At 32.8% G+C, this 20827-nt stretch overlaps 1 protein-coding gene across 9 annotated transcripts in view; it reads left to right on the plus strand.

Moving 5' to 3' along the window:
* The window catches only part of DPP10 (dipeptidyl peptidase like 10), a 1311492-nt gene that overhangs the window by 1228979 nt on the left and 61686 nt on the right, over positions 1-20827 (plus strand). For all 9 annotated transcript variants that reach the window (XM_032638357.1, XM_032638358.1, XM_032638361.1 and 6 more), the window contains 4 exons: positions 623-730; positions 15763-15854; positions 16275-16322; positions 19262-19383. In XM_032638357.1, coding sequence (XP_032494248.1) covers positions 623-730; positions 15763-15854; positions 16275-16322; positions 19262-19383 — 370 coding nt within the window. The remainder of the gene's footprint in view (positions 1-622; positions 731-15762; positions 15855-16274; positions 16323-19261; positions 19384-20827) is intronic.

Consider the following 20827-nt stretch of genomic DNA (forward strand, 5'->3'; position numbering starts at 1 on the left):
GCAGTGAGGATGGGAAATTTGAATTAAATTATTTTCAATGGATTCCTTCCAATTTTGCAGCCTTTTCATTTTTGTATTTATAGTAAATTCATGTGTACATCATTAGAAATGTATCTTCAATAACTTGAGTTGTTGAGTAAAAGATTTCAGAAAAATGTATTAAATATTATATGTTAGAAAATTTTCTAAATTAAAAAAATGATTTTGATAAACTGGTGCAGATGTTAACATTTTCTTTATTTTTGAAAGATAAATTTCTAAACACAATCATATCATATGTGAAGATATGAAAGTTCTTTTCTGAACCAATTTAAAAAGTGTCTTCAGTCTAATTGTAAATCATTTCTATCCAGTATGCAAGAAACTTTCCCATCCATCTCATCACTCAAACACACACATATGCCCAATGCATCATTGCGTTCACTTTAAAACATACTGTTAAAAAAAAAAAAAAAAAAAAAAAAAAACATACTGTTATACTTTTATTTTTTAAATAATTCGACAATTTGCCAAACTAAACTTAAATCAATTATTGGTCTATTCCATGCATGTATTAGCAATAGTTGGAAGTACAATTTTCAAATGCCCTTTTGAGATTGTTGCATATGCTTCTATATTTTAGAATGAGGAGCCCGTGTTTTCTAGAGATGGCAGCAAATTCTTTATGACAGTTCCTGTTAAGCAAGGGGGCCGTGGAGAATATAACCACATAGCTATGTTCCTCATCCAGGTAAGTGCTGGCTTCTTTCTGTAGTTTGGTTTCATTCCATCATGTTCATGAAAGTCTTTTTCGTGTGGTATTCTGCACCTACAGTTAATACCTGTGAAGTCCAGCCATATATCCAACTCAGGGATGTTTTAGGAAGAGGATCCCCACCCTTAGCCATAAATTCAAGCTGTACACAAAACATTTTCAACACTCAATAAAATTTAGTGAGCTACACATGTGTGCTATGAGTTGAGGGCCTTGGGATATAGAATTTAATAAATGGAAAGTGCCCAACCCCTCCTTTCCAAGACCTGAGGAAAATCGAGAGACGATTTTTCATTCAACAAATATATATCATCTATTTGGTACAAGTAATATTTTCAGTGTGTTATAAAAGTTTTAAATACCTGAAGCAGTCTAAATGTCCATCAAAAATTGAATGGTTAGTAAGTTGTAGTATACCCACACGAGGAAATGCAGGGCAGATTTTAAAAACCAGGATAAAATAGATTTCTTATGTGTTGTCAAAGATAAAATCTGTGTTATGTTTTTATGGACCTTTTGATAAAAAAAGGATAAAAGGTTATTTTTCCTCTACATTTCAAATGAATGTTAACCAGTTTTATACAGTTTTATCTAATTATAAAAAGAATCAGTGAATTCACAATAAGTAATTTAAATATGGCAAGGTTAATGAGTCAATTTGAATCTAATTGACAATAAAAATATTCGTGAGAAATAAAGTTTCCTTCAAAATCAAATAAACAGTCTAGTCTCACAGGTAAATATTAATTTATAAAGATAAAACATTGTGGATAAATTGGAATCTTTCTTGAGAGTGTTATAAACATACTAGCCAAGAATCAATTTCATACTTACTAAGTATAGAATAAATATGAATGTGGTAAAAGATCCCTAAGCAACCTGACTACTTTTATGTTCTTAGAACCTTCAAGTCTCGTGCATATTCTCCAATTTTTACCATTATCCATATATGGATATTTTACCATATCCATATGTTTACATTGGGCAGCTCAGTACCTTGAATTTTTTAAATCTTTGTCAGTAGCTTAAGAGGCAACCCTTGTCCAAGATCTGTACTATTAAAGTGATTGTCATGATTTTAACTTTAATTTTAATCAAAGCTGAAATAAGTAATTTGTCTATACATAATCTCCACAATAGCAATGTAGATTAATTTTCATAGTATATTATTAAATTGGAAAGATAAGTTATAGACTAATATATAAAGTGATCTCATTTATGTTTTAAATAAATGAAAGCATTTATATATGAATAAAAATTTTTGGTGATTCTGTACTCAACTATTAAATGATTATATCAGACAGGTGATATTAAGGGAACATATTTTGGTTTTTATGTGAACTGGAGGAAGCTTCACCAGCAAATTGCTTTACCTGATTAACTTTTGCTAGCTAATTATAAACTTTGTTATCATAAATACTGGGGAGGGGCTTCCCTGGTGGCGCAGTGGTTGAGAGTCCGCCTGCCGATGCAGGGGACACGGGTTCGTGCCCCAGTCTGGGAGGATCCCACATGCCGCGGAGCGGCTGGGCCCGTGAGCCATGGCCACTGAGCCTGTGCGTCCGGAGCCTGTGCTCCGCAAGGGGAGAGGCCACAACAGTGAGAGGCCCGGCTACCGCAAAAACAAACAAACAAAAAAAACAAATAAATACTGGGGAAATATTTCTGCCAAAAGAATAAATAAAACTTTCCAAATCTCACAATTGACTGTGGTGACATCTTATTGCATTTTTACATATCAGTATTTATATTCAAGAAGCTGTATAAAAACCCAGGTAGTCAAAATTACATACAAATTGTGACTATTTATAAGATATAGTGAAAGGTAGAGAAAGATGTATAATACATCTATATATATATGTATAATTCTGAGATTATTCAACAAAATAAGAACAGAAATGTTGTCTTTTAAAAAGTGTGGGGTTGGCAGAGCAGAGGTAGGAGATGAAGATGTTGGCATGTAGAAATTGAGATATTTATGCACATAACAAAAGTTTCTTTAAAAGCCTTGGGAAGAAATACCTTCTGTCTCCCAATCAAACCAGTCTGAAATGCAGTCTAATTCATTATTTCTGAAATGTTCAGAAGAACAACTTCATAGAGCAGATGTGTTTACTTTGTTCCTCTTCCACATGGAGATTATAGCAAAGCTTCCATTGAAGTAGAAAATGTTTTGATCTATTCTGGCTACAGTTCAGAGAATTTGTGGTTTGCCTCACTGATAAATAAACATGACTGCATGATTATTTACAGATATTTTGGCAATGTGGCTAAAATTAACTTACTTTGTTAATGAATCAGAGGTCAGTGCTTAGGTAAATACAATTTATTCTTAAGTTTGTACATACACACAATTTTGAACCTCTTTGCCTCAATTTTTAAATAGCTAACAAAAAAGCTCTTTTATGATTTTTTTATGATTACCCTATTGATATATATATATATATACACTATAAAAATTTGTAAAATTCTAAACTGAGTAAACTAAACAAAAGATTATATAAAATCAGGGACTTCCCTGGTGGTTGTAGCCAAAAAGTAAGAAAAAGAGTATATAAAATCAAACATAATCTCATCACCCCAGACTTGCACACTGCAAATCAATTGTTGTATATATTTCCAATTTCTTTTTACATTAAAAATATATCACTTTTTCTTAAAGTGTGCAATCAAAGCATATATATTGATTTGTAACATTTAAAGAGTAATTTCTGAGCATTTTCTCACATCATTTAATTGCATTCTTAATATTTAATATTATTTGTAAATGTGATTTTAATAGCTATTCAACATCCTGTCTAGTAAATATATTATACTGTATTTAAATGAATTCATTTTCATCATCATATTTATTTCTAGTTTTGATACCAAAAATGATCCAGAGATAAATGTTCTTACCACAAATATATATTTCTAGATGTCAAAAGTTACCTAGGCAAAGCATATGTGTACATATATGTATTTGTTTAGGTTTTGATATGGAATGTGAAACTGGCCCTCCAAAAACGGTGTACTAATTTACCGTCTAAACAGTAGTGCATAGCACCAGTGATGACTTTTTACCCCCTCTTCCTTCCCTTGATACACCAGAGGACTCCACCTAAATTGATGTGCCCAGGGAGTGAGAAATGACAGGAACAGAGAGCTTGGCAGCCGTCAGGAAGACCACCTTTGCAGTACTTGATGCTTAGCTATATTAGAGAGCTTCCCCATTGACTGCAAATATATTCATCTGTTTGATGTATCTTACTAAATGAAATTAGTAAATTTTTGCAAACATTTTTCTCTCTTACACAATCAGTAGGTAAACAAAAAACATTAATTAGAGACCAGGCTACAAAATTAGTGTTTCAGGATATTTTCAATATATAGATTGATGGTTGGCCTTACAAATATTTTAGTGGTTTTTTTCCCCTCATTTACAAGACTTATGCTTGTTAAAATAATTCCAAAAAATAAAAAATAGGAAAAAATTGTGTGTTCCTCCAGTCTACTTTTAAACATGATTATAATTTTATGTTAAGTACAGTATTTTATCCTATTTGAATTTAAATTTTAAAGCATAATTTTCCCATAGTGCTAAACAACTTTGAAATGCAATTCTGTTGAATATTAATATTTAGTTGACTGGATGTACATAGTTAACCATTGTTGTTCAATGTTTAATTTAGTGGCAATTTACTGCAACTATAGATGTCACTATACATAAAGATTATTTTTATTATGAATTATTTCTTTAGTTGTGGTTAACAGAACTGGAATTCCTGAATCAAAAGTAAAATATTTCTAAACCCATATATATATATATATTTCCAGATACTTTCTATATGAATATGTGAAAGCAAAATTTATGAGTACGGTTTATCTACTTTTATATATTCCATTAAAGATAATAATAAAAATTAAAACTGGCTCTTCCAAAAATTCTTATAGCTAAAATAAATTTCCTTCTGAGTAGAGTGTGAAGTATGCAGTATTGATATCAGTTTACGTAGTTTCTGAATCAAACAACGATGCAAATCTTTTTTTACAGCAGACCACTTCAGATCACTTCAGATATTTCCCTCTCCCCTTTTCCCCCATAGAATTCTTTTTGTAGACTTCTAACTCCTGAATTCCCATATTTGGAACCATAATATCCTATATCTTACAATGTTAAGTTGCAGTCAAGAGAAAGTTTTTTGTCAAATACATGGCCGCCTTTTCCCCCTCTAATATGGGATAAGCAGAGTTTCAGTCATGTTAAGTGGTTCAGACTTATAAGCATAAGCAATTGCCCTGTTATCTTCCAAAACTGTGTTAAATGAAAATGTATATATATGGGTGAATTCATTCACTTTTTCTATCCAGCAATACAAAGTGTTGCTTATGAGAGCTGATGATTTCACTTGGAACAATTTTAAATGCCATTATTCATTACAAATACTGTAGAAAATAGCATGCCCCCAATCCACAATTCTGTCACCCAATCAACCCAGTACAATTTTTTCATTACATTTCACTGCTGTATCTGATTAGGACATTGTCTGAAAACAATTAGTTCACCTCACATGATGAATAGACAGTAAATTAAAGCATGCTATTTTTAAGCACTGCAATATTTCCATTATTTAGAAGCTGTAAAAGTTAAACAGAATTTACTGTAAGAAATTTGAATGAACAGTGTATAATCAGGTGAAAAGCACATGCATCATTAAACTTTTACTGATACCAATATGTTTCCAACTTATAAACAGATACATAAAATTCATATTGAACTTGCTGAGTAAGATAAAATCTCTGCCAATCCAAGGAGAGGTGCCTGAGGTCTAATGTCCCAAATAAAAACACTTTATTTCCTAGATTTTCAGCTCTTTTGAAAATGAATGAAATTACTAGTTTTATTGCTGCCCTTATAAAATTAAAAGTGAAACATGAGTTCAATTTAAAGTATATTGCCATGTTGCCCTTGTCAAAATTCCACAATGGTTTCATATTCATAATCAGTGTTTCTCTTCTACTAAGTGAATATAATGGAGATCATGGTGGCACAGAAAGAAAGAATTATTTCTGTGAAGTAAAATGATTATTCTTTCCTGCTTTGTTAAATTACCTTTCCTGTGATTATATTTCTGCTGAAGGTGGATGGAAAATTAATTGAGGTACATACTAGTCAAGTCCCTTGATATTTATTTTGAATTTACTGTATAGTCAGCTACCATATTCTGATTGGTATTGGAACTATTTACCTAGAGTCCAGATCAAACGTAATATGCTATCATTAGAAAATAGCTTACAAGTCTTATAACTATGTAACTATACAAGATAGTCTATGCTATTACATGTAAAATGGAGTGAAACTTATTCCCCAGCCCAGAGTTGCCCTGGTAGATATAAAGCAAGCAGAGAAATTACAGATGTTTGAAGTAAAGTCCAAAGGTTGTGAGGTTGTTATCATGGCTTCCAACAAGAGATCTTTTACTTCTACACTTAGAAACATATTTTGATCCGAGATGCATCATTGGATGTGTAATTTTTATTTTCTGTACACTGTGTTCAAACATTTTTCAAAGCATTGGATTTTTGCTCATGATCACTTTTAATGTGGCCACTCTTCCATCCTTAAAACACACACACACACCAAAATTCTCTGAAAAACAGAGAAAGTATAAGCAATCTAGAAATCTGTGAACAAAACGCATCTCCAGATATGTACAAATATTGATCAAAGTTTCTTTACTTTTTAATGTTTTGAGATTTTGTTCATCTTGAAATTAGATGCACTAAAACCTGAGATCTTAGTCCTGTCCTTGGTCCATTCAAAACAGGATCTGAAAATGAGTAAGTAGGACTATCTACTGGGTTGTTGTCCTGTGGGAATTTGGCAATAAAATATATGACTTCAGAACTCCATGCCAGCCTTCAGGCTGTGCCTGTCTCAAATCTCAGAACTTTGGTTTCATCTTTTCATTTATACTTTTATTCAGCAAGTACTTGTAAAGTGCCAGAATGCATCAGACAGCATATGAAGAAGTTAAAATAAAGAAGTCACATGCTTGTTGTTGACCTTGAGCAGCTAGAAGTCTAGAGAGCTCCTTTTAAGAATAAGGAATAGATGGTTTAGAAAGATGCTGAAATACAGATGTGTACCAATAAGTCACTTATTGTTTTTTTGAAGGAAGATTCTAATACTACATATACATTATGGAATGACCTTTTAGTTTCTGCTTCCAGTAGTATAAGAAAGTAGATATTTAATAAAACTCTCCCACATCAAAAATCCTAGATTCTAGATATATTTATACCAAAAATGCATCTGAAATATTATTTAGCTGATAGATTACACTCTCAGAAAACAATGTAATTGAATTAGAAGTGAATAACAACAATTATAACTTTTAAAAAGCGATATGTTTGAAAATAAAATATAATTTTTACATTTTTCATGGGTTAAATTACATATATCTATTATTTGTTATTTTATAATATAATTATACTATATGTATACATATGTATTCAAATGTAGAAGAAGGACATGAGAAACTCAGTAGTAGAATTTAATGAAATAGAAAGTAAAGATAAAATAAAGGGGTTTAGCCAAATAAACAGTTGGTTCTTTGAAAAAAAATAATTCACACTAGAATGTATAACAAACTTAATTTAAAAGGAGGACAAGCCCCCAAAGTATAAATAATAGAAAGAAGGCATAACTGCAAATTTTAAAATATTTTTTTAAATGCTATGTATAGCCGATGTCAACAAATTTGAAAGCTTGAGTAAAATAGATAAATTCTAGAAAAAAGAAATACCAGGTCTGATTTAAGAAACAGACAACCTGAATTGTCCCATAATATTGAGGTAATGGAATCAGTGTCTTAAAATGTATTCAAATCAGGCACAGGAAGTTTTTTAAAGGTGGGTTCTACCAAGTATTCAAAAGCCTTAGAAATTTAAAAATAAAGAACTTCTTTAAGCTGACAAAGGCATTAATCAAAAGCTTAGATAATATAACATACTCTATAGTGGAAAATTAGTACATTTCTTTTAAAAATAAGCATTGAGAAAATGAATCAGAATGAAGTAACTTGAATATGCACAAAACCAAAGATGACAGTTTTTAAAAATTACCACCCAAGAAAGTAAAACAAGAAAAACAACTTGATAGAGGCATCTCTTAGAATATTGTCGGTAAAAGAAAAGGTGAAAACTAGTGGTAGAAATTAAGAACTCTACAGAAAAAAAATATTATCCACTCCTAATGGTGTCTCATTAGGGTGCTTCTAGGGATACTAGTTCTTAGGGAACTGTTAATAGCACTCCTTAGAAACACTGCTCCTTTAGAATTCAAGGGAGTCACCTAATCCTTCACCATTCTTAAGCATCTATATCCTGGAAAATCCAAGATACTTATAACGAGCAAAATATGGTTGGCAATAGATTTACAAAATTACTATATAAGGAAAACAGAAAGTAGAATAAAGTTTTTCCAATACATAAAGCCACTTTTCCTGAAGAAAAACAATGATGAGGCAGAAGAATTCTATAAAACAATACTCCAAAAAGAATGACTATTATTATCAAAAAGAATGAATTATTATCATTAAATAAGCATTTGTAGACATAAAATTATCAAGTGAGAAATTCAAAACCTAGGAAAGGCCTCATAAAGTAGAAATAAAGTTGTAAACCAAAAAGTGACAGATTTCAGGAAGGAAATGGAAAAGATAATACAAAATAATAACAGAAATAATTAATTGAAAGATGACCACTGGTAAATAGATATTTCTGAAAATATACTAATGGATAGCAAGAAGACCCATAAAAACAGCCAATAGAAAGAAATAAAGTAGAAGGGGTCTGATTTCAGTTAGGTAAGACAAGGAAATAAGATCCACCTGATATTTAATTGACATTTTTTTGTGTGTGTGTGGTATGCAGGCCTCTCACTGTTGTGGCCTCTCCCGTTGCAGAGCACAGGCTCCAGACACGCAGGCTCAGTGGCCATGGCTCACGGGCCTAGCCGCTCCACAGCATGTGAGATCTTCCCGGACGGGGGCACAAACCCGTGTCCCCTGCATCGGCAGGCAGACTCTCAACCACTGCGCCACCAGGGAAGCCCCTTAATTGGCATTTTTATAGAAGATAAGCAAAACATTGGAAGAGAGGTAACATTTAAACCCATAATCCAATGACAAACCAGAACAACAAAAAAATGTTCTAGAAACACAGAGTATCTTTGAAGGGGGGTGGTGGTGGAAAAATATTATTAAAGGTATTAATATAAAGATGACATGTAAAGTTAAAATAAAACCTAACACTGGATTTCAAAACACTAAACAGACTACAAAAAGACCGCCTACAAAAAACTCATTAAACATAATATTCAAAATAAACGTATAAAATATGATAGAGTTTTTAGAAGGGTATCAGTCATACCAATAAATGTAAATTGGCCTAACTTATGTCCTAAAATTTTAAAAATATTTTTTAAATTGGCTCATGAAACAGAATCCAGTTCAATATTTTATGCAAAATATACATCTTAAACAAAATGATTCAGAAAGGCTAAAATCCTGATAACAAATAAGAAGAGCTGCTTTCATGTTCCAAAGCATTAAGACCACCAAAAGAAGATGCTTTATAATGTTCAAGGCCACAAATCACAAGGAAGATATAATAGTCAATTGTCTATATCTATGCCCCAGATAGATGGCTACCTTTATAAAACAGAAATGCCAGAAACTACTTAATATGTGGAAACCTTATTGTACCATTCATTCTCAGTTCAAACTGATTCAAGTGGACAAAAAATTAAGTAAGGTTATCGATATAGCATATATAATGTGTGTATTTATGTTTGAACACATCTAAACAAGAGATATTATATATCTGTTTCAAATGTATGTGGAACTTTGTCAAAAGTTGAACTTTCATCAGGTCATCCATCTAAAAAGCTCAGTAAGTTCTACAAATTAGAAATTAAATAAAAGCATGCTATAATCACAAAGTAATATGCCTAGAAATCAATAATATATTTTAACAGGTTTTCCAACTAAGTAATTTTTAAAGTAAATCTAATTAAACAATTTACTGGAGAATTCAAGTCAAAATTCCAAAATTTATAAAATAATAATAAGAAAAAGTATGGCAGCACTTTATATCAGAATAAATTGTCAGAATAAAAATCATAACTTAGCAAACATAAAAATGAAAATGGAAGAATGAAATAAGTTGAATTTCCAACTTAAATAGAAAATTATCAGCAAAATGCAGCAAAAATTAGAAAAGTGGGAATGATTAAATTTGAAGCAGAAATGAAGTAGTTTATAAATAGAAAAAGGTAGAACTAATAAGTGAAAAAATAATGTTTACCCTTTGAAAACGTGTGCACACACACATACACACACACACACACACACGAGACAAGACACATTCTCATCCAATCAAAGAAAAAGAGGGAGAAAGCAAACTGGTATAAAATTAGAAATGGCTAATGGGAAATAAAGGGTCATTTGAATAAATCGTAAGAGACTATTTTGCAGAACTCTATGTCAATTCGTTTGAAAATTTAGATGAAATGAAAAATTTCATGAAGAAATACACTTCGAACTGTCCCCAGGAGAGACGCAGAGCTTAACTGATTAATGACGTAGAAGAAGCAGAATGTTATCAAAGAACTACACCACAAGTGAGAACCAGGCCCACATGATTTCATAAAAGAATCTTATTAGACTTTCAAAGGCAATGCCAATAAAATTTAAATTGTCTATAGAATAGGTTTTCCTTGTAGTTGCCTTTTACAAAATTTAATACCAATTTCTGGTTAATATACATACACATATACATATACATATACATATATATATATATGTATATATATATATATATAGGAATTGGGGATAATTTCTTAAAGTGATAAAACATGTATACCTCAGCCCAAAAGCTAATCTCGTGTCATTCCCATCAAGGTCAGGAGCAAGGGAGGATGCACACTATCTCCACTATTATGTAAAATGATTTTGGAGGTATTAGTTAATGAGACAAGAATAAACAACCAGCTGTAAGATTTGGAAAAAGCATTTAGTGAGACAGCAGGATAGATATTTAGCATACAGAAATCAATAGCTTTCATATTTGCAAACAATAATCAATTAGAAGGTATAATGAAGAGAGAGGCCTTTAGACAATAGCAGCAAAATATAAAATACTTAGTAATAAATATGAAAATGAATTATATGAAATGTACAAAACCCATATGAGGACAACATTGAAACATTCTGGAAAGACATAAAGTAGACTTGAACAAATGGAAAAATATCTATGTTCTCTAAAAATATAACTGAAGATCATAAGATCAGTATTAATTATAAAATTAATAGTCTCCCCAATAAGATATTCCAGTAAGTTTTTATTTTGCTTGAACTAGATATGCTTATTTTTAAGCTTCTTTGGGAAAATAAAAATGTAGTATTATCTAGGGAAATCCTAAAAATAAGAACAATGAGTGGGTGTGAGTCCTAAATAATATGGATGTTAAAAAAAAATCTATAACTAAAATGTGTGGTATTGGGACATGACTTAACAGAGATAAATGTATAGTATAGACAGTACAAAAATAGACTCAGGTACATATGGAAATTTAATATATAATAAAGGTGGCATTTCAAACCACTGAAAAAATTAAGTTTTTATAAAATCATTTTAGGAAAACTCAATATCCCTTAGGAAAAAGATAAAAGTAGTTCCAGACTACCACCCCTAACTCTAAAATGACAAAGCTCTAACTTTAAAAATTAAATCTTAACCTGTAATAGGACAAAACATCAGTAAATTCTTTGTAACCTTAGTTTGAAGAAAGCTTTAAACTATGCATCATCACTTAGAAGTAATATAAGAATATGTTGGTAAACTTGATTTTATAAAGAACAGAAAAAAAATTGGGGAAAAATGCCATCATAACCAATGTCAACACAAATGACAAACCAGGAGAATATATTTGCAGCATATACCTCACATAAATGGATATAAAGACACAAAGAGCTCTTAAAAAATAAATAAGACCAGAATACAAAGAAATCTGATCGAATAGATAACAGAGACAAACATTAGCAGAGAGTTAGATAAAACAATTATGCAAATGGATTATTATATATTATACATTATATGTATATATATAAGCATTTGTACATATATAGATAAATATAGATGCTCAACTTTTCTTCCAAGCAAAATGCAAGATGAAAATACACTAATATACATGTCACAAGTTGAGTGTCACAGGAAGCCAACTGTGAAAGAAAGATTAGCCTGCAGGCCAGTTATTACAGAGATCAATAACTCTGGAAAGGAGGAAAAGAAAGCAACATTGGGCAGAAGAATTTGAGTGGCAGAGCCATCTGAATGAAGGTTTCAGCTAACCCCACAGAGAGTTCTGCACTGGGAGAGCCCTTCAGAGAAGTCCCAAGTTAGAGCAAGAGGGCCGGGCTTCTATATCCCAATATTGATCAGGTTGTCCTTTCAAGGGCTGTTGAAAAGAGGTATGATCTTGGGTGAGGCCATTTTCTTCAGTTCAGGCCGTCTCCAGACTGACAGCTGAGGGCCTTCTTCCAGCAGGACTTCTAGCCACTGGAGAGGTAGGTCCTTCCTTCTAGAAGGGAGTTCTGGTTGGTGTATCATAGCGTCTACCACAGCAACATTTCTCACTTGTCAGATTAGCAAACATTCAAACAATGAACAGCGTGTTCTGTAACATGTTCATGGGAAGACTGTACTTTCAGGGATCATTTCTGTAGGTCATTATATGTCCATTGGAAAACAGGCACCTTATACATTACTGGTAGATGTGCAGAATGGTACTTTCCCTATGGAGGAAAATATCCTGAAGATAATTCCCTACACACTAAACAAACAAACATATACACAGGGTTAATCAATAAAGCATTATTTGAGATAATAATCACTATAGATTATTTGCATTATTGGAGGCTAGTTGAATGAAGGATGGTACACCCACACAGGCAGAACTATTTAAGAATTAAAAAGAAGATGGTATATAACAATTGATATAGAGCACATCCCACAATCTCTCTAATTTGTACATATATATGTAATTAGATTAGCATTTACATTTATAGTAATAAAATATTAATTTTTTAATTATAAAAATCTACCCCCAGAAAAGAAGCATAAATAAGAACCAAATGAAGAAAAGTTTTTTCTATGTGATGAGAATGGGGTGAGATCAAGACTTCTGTCAATGTATATATCCACATATTTATACTTTATTTTTGACCATGTACATATTTTAAAATAAAAAGAATGAGGACATCAAAGCTTAAATTGAAATACTAAGAGAAGATAATACACCTAAAATGTAAACCAAACTGATATGAATTTTAATTGAGGTGTGACTAAGAACGCACACATACACCTACACACACAGAACATACGGACATCTGTCTGGCTGCCTATCTATCTCCTCTGAAAAGGTCCAGAACTAATAACATTAGAGTAGTAATGAGCACACTTAAGCCCAGATCTTGATATCTAAATATCATAATCCAGTAGAAAATATTCCTTGGAGAAATTATTGATTATGGATATGGGAGATAAGAAGCGATCTTAGAACATCTTACTGTGCAGAAAACAAGGAAGTACTCTAAAACTAACATAATCATTTCCAAAGAATAGAGGGGTTAGCTTGAAGGGGTCCCACTAACCAAAGTTTGTCAATTTCAGCATCATGAAGAATGATAACAACAACAACAAAATAACAGTAATGGAATGTAACACATCAGATTAAAAATGTTTATAATAGTATGAGGAAGAGGGAGATAAAGAGAGTGAACACACGTGAGGGGAAAAAGTAGGGAAAGTTCTTTTTACGGAAGAATACCACCTAATAAATATAGAATGGGTGTTAGAGTTAGAAAATCACTTCCAAATGATAATTTGTTCAGGGAAAGGTCATGAATGGATACCAAAACTACTGAGTGGAAAGTTCATGGAGGAAAAGCTATTCATGTAATGTGCAAGCATCATCCCACTTTTAACTACAGGGAAAAATGTACTTTACAATGAACATATATCAGTTACCTTGTAAACAGCCTTGTTAAGGATGGGAAGAAGTGTAATGGTGTGTTTCCTAATATGAAGCATAAGAGATATCCAATATCACCTATATAATATTCTTGCCAAAAATATTAGCCTAAATTATATCATTTTTTAAAATCAGATAAATCAAAAATACTCTACATATCAGACCACTGGACCAAGAGTCTTAAAAATGGTCAGTGTGGACTTCCCTGGCAGTGCAGTGGTTAAGACTCCACCCTTCCAATGAAGGGGGCACGGGTTCAATCCCTAGTCAGGGAAGTTCCGCATGCCACATGCCGCAGCAATGCCTGCCCCCAAGATGGTCAATGTTGTAGAACTCAAGAAAAGATAGGATAACTTTTACTTTAAAAGAGACTAAAGAGGTGACAACCCACTGCAATTAGGTAGATAGGTAGATATGTAGATAGATAGAAAGATAGATATAGATATATAGATATGGAGATATTTGGGTTACTTAGGGCAGTGTGGAAATTAGAATACATACTGTATATTTAGATGATATTAATATTGTTATTCATAGGTATGCAATTTGCTTATATGAGAAAATACTGTTAATTTTGAGAGATGTATACTGAAATATTTAGAGCTGAAATAGTCTGATGCTTTCAACTTCCTTTCATATGATTTAGCATATGAAGGAAGGGGGAGAGCAAATATTCAAAATGTTAATGTTTGGTGAATCTAGGTAACGGTTTTATGGGTATTCATGTACTATCCATTAACCTTTCTGTAGATTTGAATATTTTCTTAAAAATAAAGGAATTGGATGAGATACAATTTCACACTCATTAGTTTGACAAAAAATTAAATAGTCTGATGAAATTAACTGTTGGTGAGGAAGTGGATAAAATGTAGAGCAATAGAAACTCACATTGTTAGTAGATTCTAAATCGGCACAACTTTGGAAAATAATGTCACTATTGAGTTAGGTAGGAGACATTTACCTTTTGAGCAAGCAGTCCCATTTATCAGTGTTCATCTCAAGAAAATCCTGTCACATGCACCGGGAGACATTAATAAAACTGTTTATAGACAACTTGTTTTTAAGAGCGAAAATTTGGAAAAACTCAAATGTCAAAAAATAAATAAATTTTACTGTATTCATACATACAATAAAATACCATATATCGGGCTTCCCTGGTGGCGCAGTGGTTGAGAGTCCACCTGCCGATGCAGGGGACACGGGTTCATTCCCCGGTCCAGGAAGATCCTACATGCCGTGGAGCGGCTGGGCCCGTGAGCCATGGCCGCTGAGCCTGCGCGTCCGCAGCCTGTGCTCCGCAACGGAAGAGGCCACAACAGTGAGAGGCCCGCGTACCGCAAAAAACAACAACAACAACAACAAAAAAAACCATATAGCAGTGAAAATAAACAATGGCTACAAGGGTCAGTGTGATCTCAGAAATAAATTATTGATGATCTCATCAATAGTGATGATATTTAATGATCTCAGAAACAAATTATTGTGTGAAAATAGCAAATCATATAACAATGCACATCTGTAAAGGTTAAAATAACGTAACAGAATCTATTTGGAATGAAATTTGTTTGAAATATTTTATTTAAAGCTTTCCAAACTGCATAGCTGTCGATCATTTAGATGAGAGTTAACAAGGTCCTGTGTCTGTACCAAATGCCCAGATGACTTCCTATGTCAACATGATGATGCACACGTAATCCTCACCTGGAGATGTTTTCTGAATGGTTTTCCTACAGCAGAGGAATAAAGGCACCATCTTACCTGCATCTGTGTTTATGCACATGTGGATATATTCTTAAGATTGAAAGTGAGAAACTCAACATTAGCTGAGAACTAAAGAATTAAAAGTAACACAGGCGGTTAGTACTTTTGTGCTGACCAGAGAGATGCTGTTTAAATAAGAAGAAAGTCAATATATTCTATTTCTTTGCAGAGTAAAAGTGAGCAAATTACTGTGCGGCATCTGACATCAGGAAACTGGGAAGTGATAAAGATCCTGGCGTACGATGAAAGGACGCAAAAAATGTGAGTGTTTTTGGTTCTCTAGTCAGGTTGGAAGTCACTGTTGTCAAATGCAGTCTTTTATGCTAGATTTATATTTTGCTTACCATGGTCCTAGTCCAAGTAGCCTGGCCATGTAAAGAACAACCTTTTCTTTAAGATTCTCCCTATACTTCACGCAGAGAGATGCTTACACAGACAGTTGCACAGACAAATGCACACACACACACACACACGCACACTCAGAGAGAGTGAGAGAGATCATGGAAAAGTGTGACAATATTTTAAGAAACAAATATGCGTTTCCCAAATGGATCAAGTCCTGCCGTTAAATAATAGAAGAGCTCTTGCCTGTTCTTTGACAGTTTGAAAATTCAGGTGAAAACTCGGTGTGGCAAAAATTGATTGGTGCCTGATGTTTGTGTTGTTTTCTTTCATGGGCAGTTACTTTCTGAGCACCGAGTCGTCTCCCAGAGGGAGGCAGCTGTACAGGTAAGCAATGTGAGAGGATCTTCCTGCACAGGTAGATTCCTCAGGGGCCATCTACACAGCATAATGATGGGATGGAGAAGTCTGAAGTTTCCTTTTTGGTATGGCTAGGAGAGAACCAACTCAGTATGACAAAACCCCACACTCTTGGCCCAGTCCCTCAGCTCTGGACCACTGTGAGCATAAAGAATTGGAACTGAAATGGAGACCATCTTATTCCTCCTTTATTTTTTCCCTCATTTGTTTTTACAGTCTCAAAATGTCTTTTTTTTTTTTTTTGAGGCTTACTTTTCTCAACTACCCACATCACAGGCATTTACATATTTTCCCCCAGTAGGCTTTTCTTCTGCTATGCCTCATTTATATTTTCATGGCATTAATATTGTACACATGTGATGTATTCCCGAACAAAATAAAAGCATTGTGAACATTTAGTAGAGTGGATCAAGTGGCAGTTTCTCTCCCCCGCCCCCCATAATGTGTATAATCCATTGATTGTTATTTAAGCAGGAATGGTCCTTGCTTACTAAAATAAAGCAGTGGATGGGGACTATTTTCATCTGTCCAGTTTTCCCGGATGAAAAGTTATATTCATAAAAGGGGTTAAGGTCATACCTATTTAGTGTTTAAAATGTCTCCTCACTCAAAAAGCTTTCACCAGGACCTCCCAAGAATGACTTTTATTTTTGTCTGGCACGCAACTTACAATTATAGACTCATATACACTTTCTAATTTACATTTCACAGATCCATTTTTAAAGTGTCAAAACTGCCATGGCATATTCTCAGTGGAAATTCATCATGTTTGAAGAAGTGTCACCAACGATTCTTACCAAGTAGCCTAGACTTTCCTTTGAGAGTAAAAATGCATGTTTCAAGTACCTTAACTCTCTCTAATTCATCCACACACTCTTATTTATGCATAAATTGTTTTAATCTGAAGCGAGCCTCTCCTTTTTATCACATATCCCAATATGTCATCTTCACATTCTTTTTTTTTTTCTCTTAGAGTCTGGAACACATGTTCTCAATTCTAATGGCTTCCAAAAGAAGAACAGCTATTTATCTAAAGAGAATGATTCTAATTTTAGTTTAGAGGTCTTGGTTAAAGTACCGGTCGCTTTCTCTTTTTGGTTACCTGAAGCTTATCTTTCTTGAAACTTATACTGTGGTTAATAGTGGCAGTCAAGAACAGTCCTTTAAAGATGTGGAAATACTGGACCAATGTTTTATTTTTCTCATTTTGTAAAACTTAACGAAAAATGACAGTGCCAGAAAATTAGACTTGGCTAAATGCAGCTAGCAGCGCTGCTTCATCCTCTCTCTCCTCCCTTTATTAACCTAAAATGTGATTTGAATCACAGTGGGTTCTTAGATTTGTGTGCTTGTCTTATGTCCCTAGTGACTGAGGCAGAGCAGTACAAAAGTCAATATATCTATGACCTGTACTAGTGCAGAGGGCTGTGTTATAAAGAAAATATAGTACCAATAAATCTCCCTTTAAATGGCTCATCCAGTGCCAGTTTGTTTGACTGTAAGATAATATTAGTGTTTGACCCAGAAAACTCAATCATTGTCTTGTCCAGGCTATAAAAATAATAACTGGTTGATTTAATTTATGGGATTAGATGCTTCTGCAGAATCAGAACTGCTAGCATATTCGGTGTCATTATTTTGTCTCAAAATGTGCTTTTCTCTATTTTAGTAATTCATAATCCAAATAATGAGAAGATGCCAACATAATTTTTAGGAAACTTGGATCTGAAAAATTATATGGAAGAGTAGAGAGAGAAAAGGTTTAATCTAGTTATGTCATAAATAGCTGTGACTAATAGGGACTGGCACACATTCATAGTTTCTGTGGTGATAGTTGTGCAACATTGTGACTGTAATTAATGACATTGAACCATATACTTGAAAAGTGGTTAAAATGTTGAATGTTGTTTTACGTATATACCACAATTTAAAAGAAAAAAATGGGTATGATTTGTCATAATGGTGAAACTAGCTAATGTGTTTAAGTGCCTAGTATATTAATCACCTTGACTAGAAAAGGAAAATTTTGGATTATAATGAGCCCAAAATGTTTCAAATGTGAAGCTGTGACTTTGTGAACTATACTATACTATAGTATGTGTTTTGTTCCAAAATGAAATTGAGAATATTTTGTCCAGCCAAGTTTTAAAAAATGTATCATCAACAGTGTTTTCATTTAGAAGCATAGATAATTTACAATTAATCTCTATTTATAAAATAAATGAATCTGTACATGAAATTTAACTTTGGGTTAATATTTCAACCCCTCTAACCTTAAGCACCATTGTTTGTAAAATAAAGAAATGAGTGCTTTTCTCTTTATCTATCTCCTTGATGTCTCAAAGCATGTATGAGCATTAACATTATATATATTATCATACAAAAATAGCTTTTCTTTTCCAAAAATTCAGTGCAACTATTTAGTGGGAAAAATCTGGTACTAATATCAAAATCTAATGTTGAATTTAGGAAATCATGAGCTTTTTATATGTGTGTGACTTGTGAAAACATTAGTTCTTCCAACTAATATTATTGCTGGTGACTTTATGCTTGTCTCTGTGGGTAATTTCTTTTAAGACTTTACAAAGAAATATCTATAAAAATATAAATAAGAATAAGTTATATTGCATTCTGTGACAATCAGTTTCTTTGTAAGCGTACATACATATTACATTCATATAGGTGTACATAATTTTAATTTTATTACAGAGAAGAAAAATGCATATGTCTTAACATTAGTAATGGGAATTGACTTTGTTTGCATTTTTATGGTAAGTCATAATTTACAAGGAACCTCAGCTGAGTAATTCTGTAGCTTCTTTGTTTATGTCAATATTTAAATATAGATACCACACATTCAAGGACCTGGAACAGTAGCATTTCTAACTTTCTTTTTCTTTCCCCAGTGCTTCTACTGAAGGATTATTGAATCGTCAGTGCATTTCATGTAACTTTATGAAAGAACAATGTACATATTTTGGTGCCAGTTTTAGTCCCATGAATCAACATTTCTTATTACTCTGTAAAGGTAATAGATGATTTCTGATAAAATTTATTTTATTCATTTTATTTGATCAGTATCTATTACTATCATTAGTAATGATTACCCTAGCTGTATGATTTGATATTCTTAGTTTATATAAGTTTTTGTTAAAAAGTTATAAATTAGGGGTTTATTGAGATAGAAATTGTATCCATTACTTTATTTAAAAGATAGAAATTGAGAGTAAGTCAATATGTGCACACACACATGATCAATAAGTGCTGGTTGACATGGAGCTTTTAGAAAAGTGAATAAACATATTTACATCAGCAAAGTCAAGCTAGAATAATGAACAATTTTACCTAGACATTAGGAAAAGCAATAGTTTCCTTATTAAAATAATGGCTTGGTTGTTAAAAAATTTAGGATCTATAGAAATTTAATTCCCAGGGTCTAGTCCCCTTCAATTTTGAGAAATTATGTTCACCCCAATTATTTCTTCTATCCGGTAACATATAGTAGTATGGTATCTCTAGGTTATACTGATAGGAATCACTGTCCCTTTAATAGGATACTGTATTTCCCAGAGATGAAATGGGAGATGTCCTCTTATAATGTGATGGATTGAGTGCTACTGCTTCAGCTGGTACCTTACACATTCGTGTTTTAAGACACCATGAGGAAGAGACCAATACTTTTTCTTTTTAGTTATTTTTCTCTTGACATCTGAAATAAAGTAATCAAAAAAGAGAAGTACTTGTTGGATTACACCAGAGAAAAACCATTAGACCCCTAGGCAGAGTTCCTTAGAGAAGTGAAGTTTTAAGATAACATCTTATGGTTACACTTGAATTATCCTGTATATTTGAAATAATTAACAATTCCAGTTAATGTATTTTTAAAATTAATATATAATTAGTTCCAATTTTTAATTTATCTTGTGGGTGAAATTTTTTTTGCTTTTATTTTTATTTTTTTGAATTATTGAATTTTATTTTATTTATTTTTTTATACAGCAGGTTCTTATTAGTTATCTGTTTTATGCATATTAATGTATACATGTCAATCCCAATCTCCCAATTCATCCCACCACTGCCACCACCCCCACCACTTTCCCCCCTTGGTGTCCATACGTTTGGTCTCTACATCTGTGTCTCTATTTCTGCCCTGCAAACCGGGCTATAGAGCGCAGCCTCAGTAGTTGTGGTGCACGGGCTTGGTTGCTCCGCGGCATGTGGGATCTTCCCAGACCAGGGCTTGAACCCGTGTCCCCTGCATTGGCAGGTGGATTCTTAACCACTGTGCCAAAATACTTCTAATATACATGCATTCTTTCTTTCTTGGCTAAGTGGTAAATAGAATTTAATCTTGAATGAGTGGATGAGGGTTCACAGGGTTGTGAATCAACTTTCTGAATATCAGTGATGATTCTATAAAAGACTAGATAAAAAGAGAGTAAAGTGCATAAGATTGGCTAAAACCATAGAAC

Source organism: Phocoena sinus, chromosome 7 (assembly GCF_008692025.1).
Source record: "Phocoena sinus isolate mPhoSin1 chromosome 7, mPhoSin1.pri, whole genome shotgun sequence".
NCBI lineage: Eukaryota > Metazoa > Chordata > Mammalia > Artiodactyla > Phocoenidae > Phocoena > Phocoena sinus.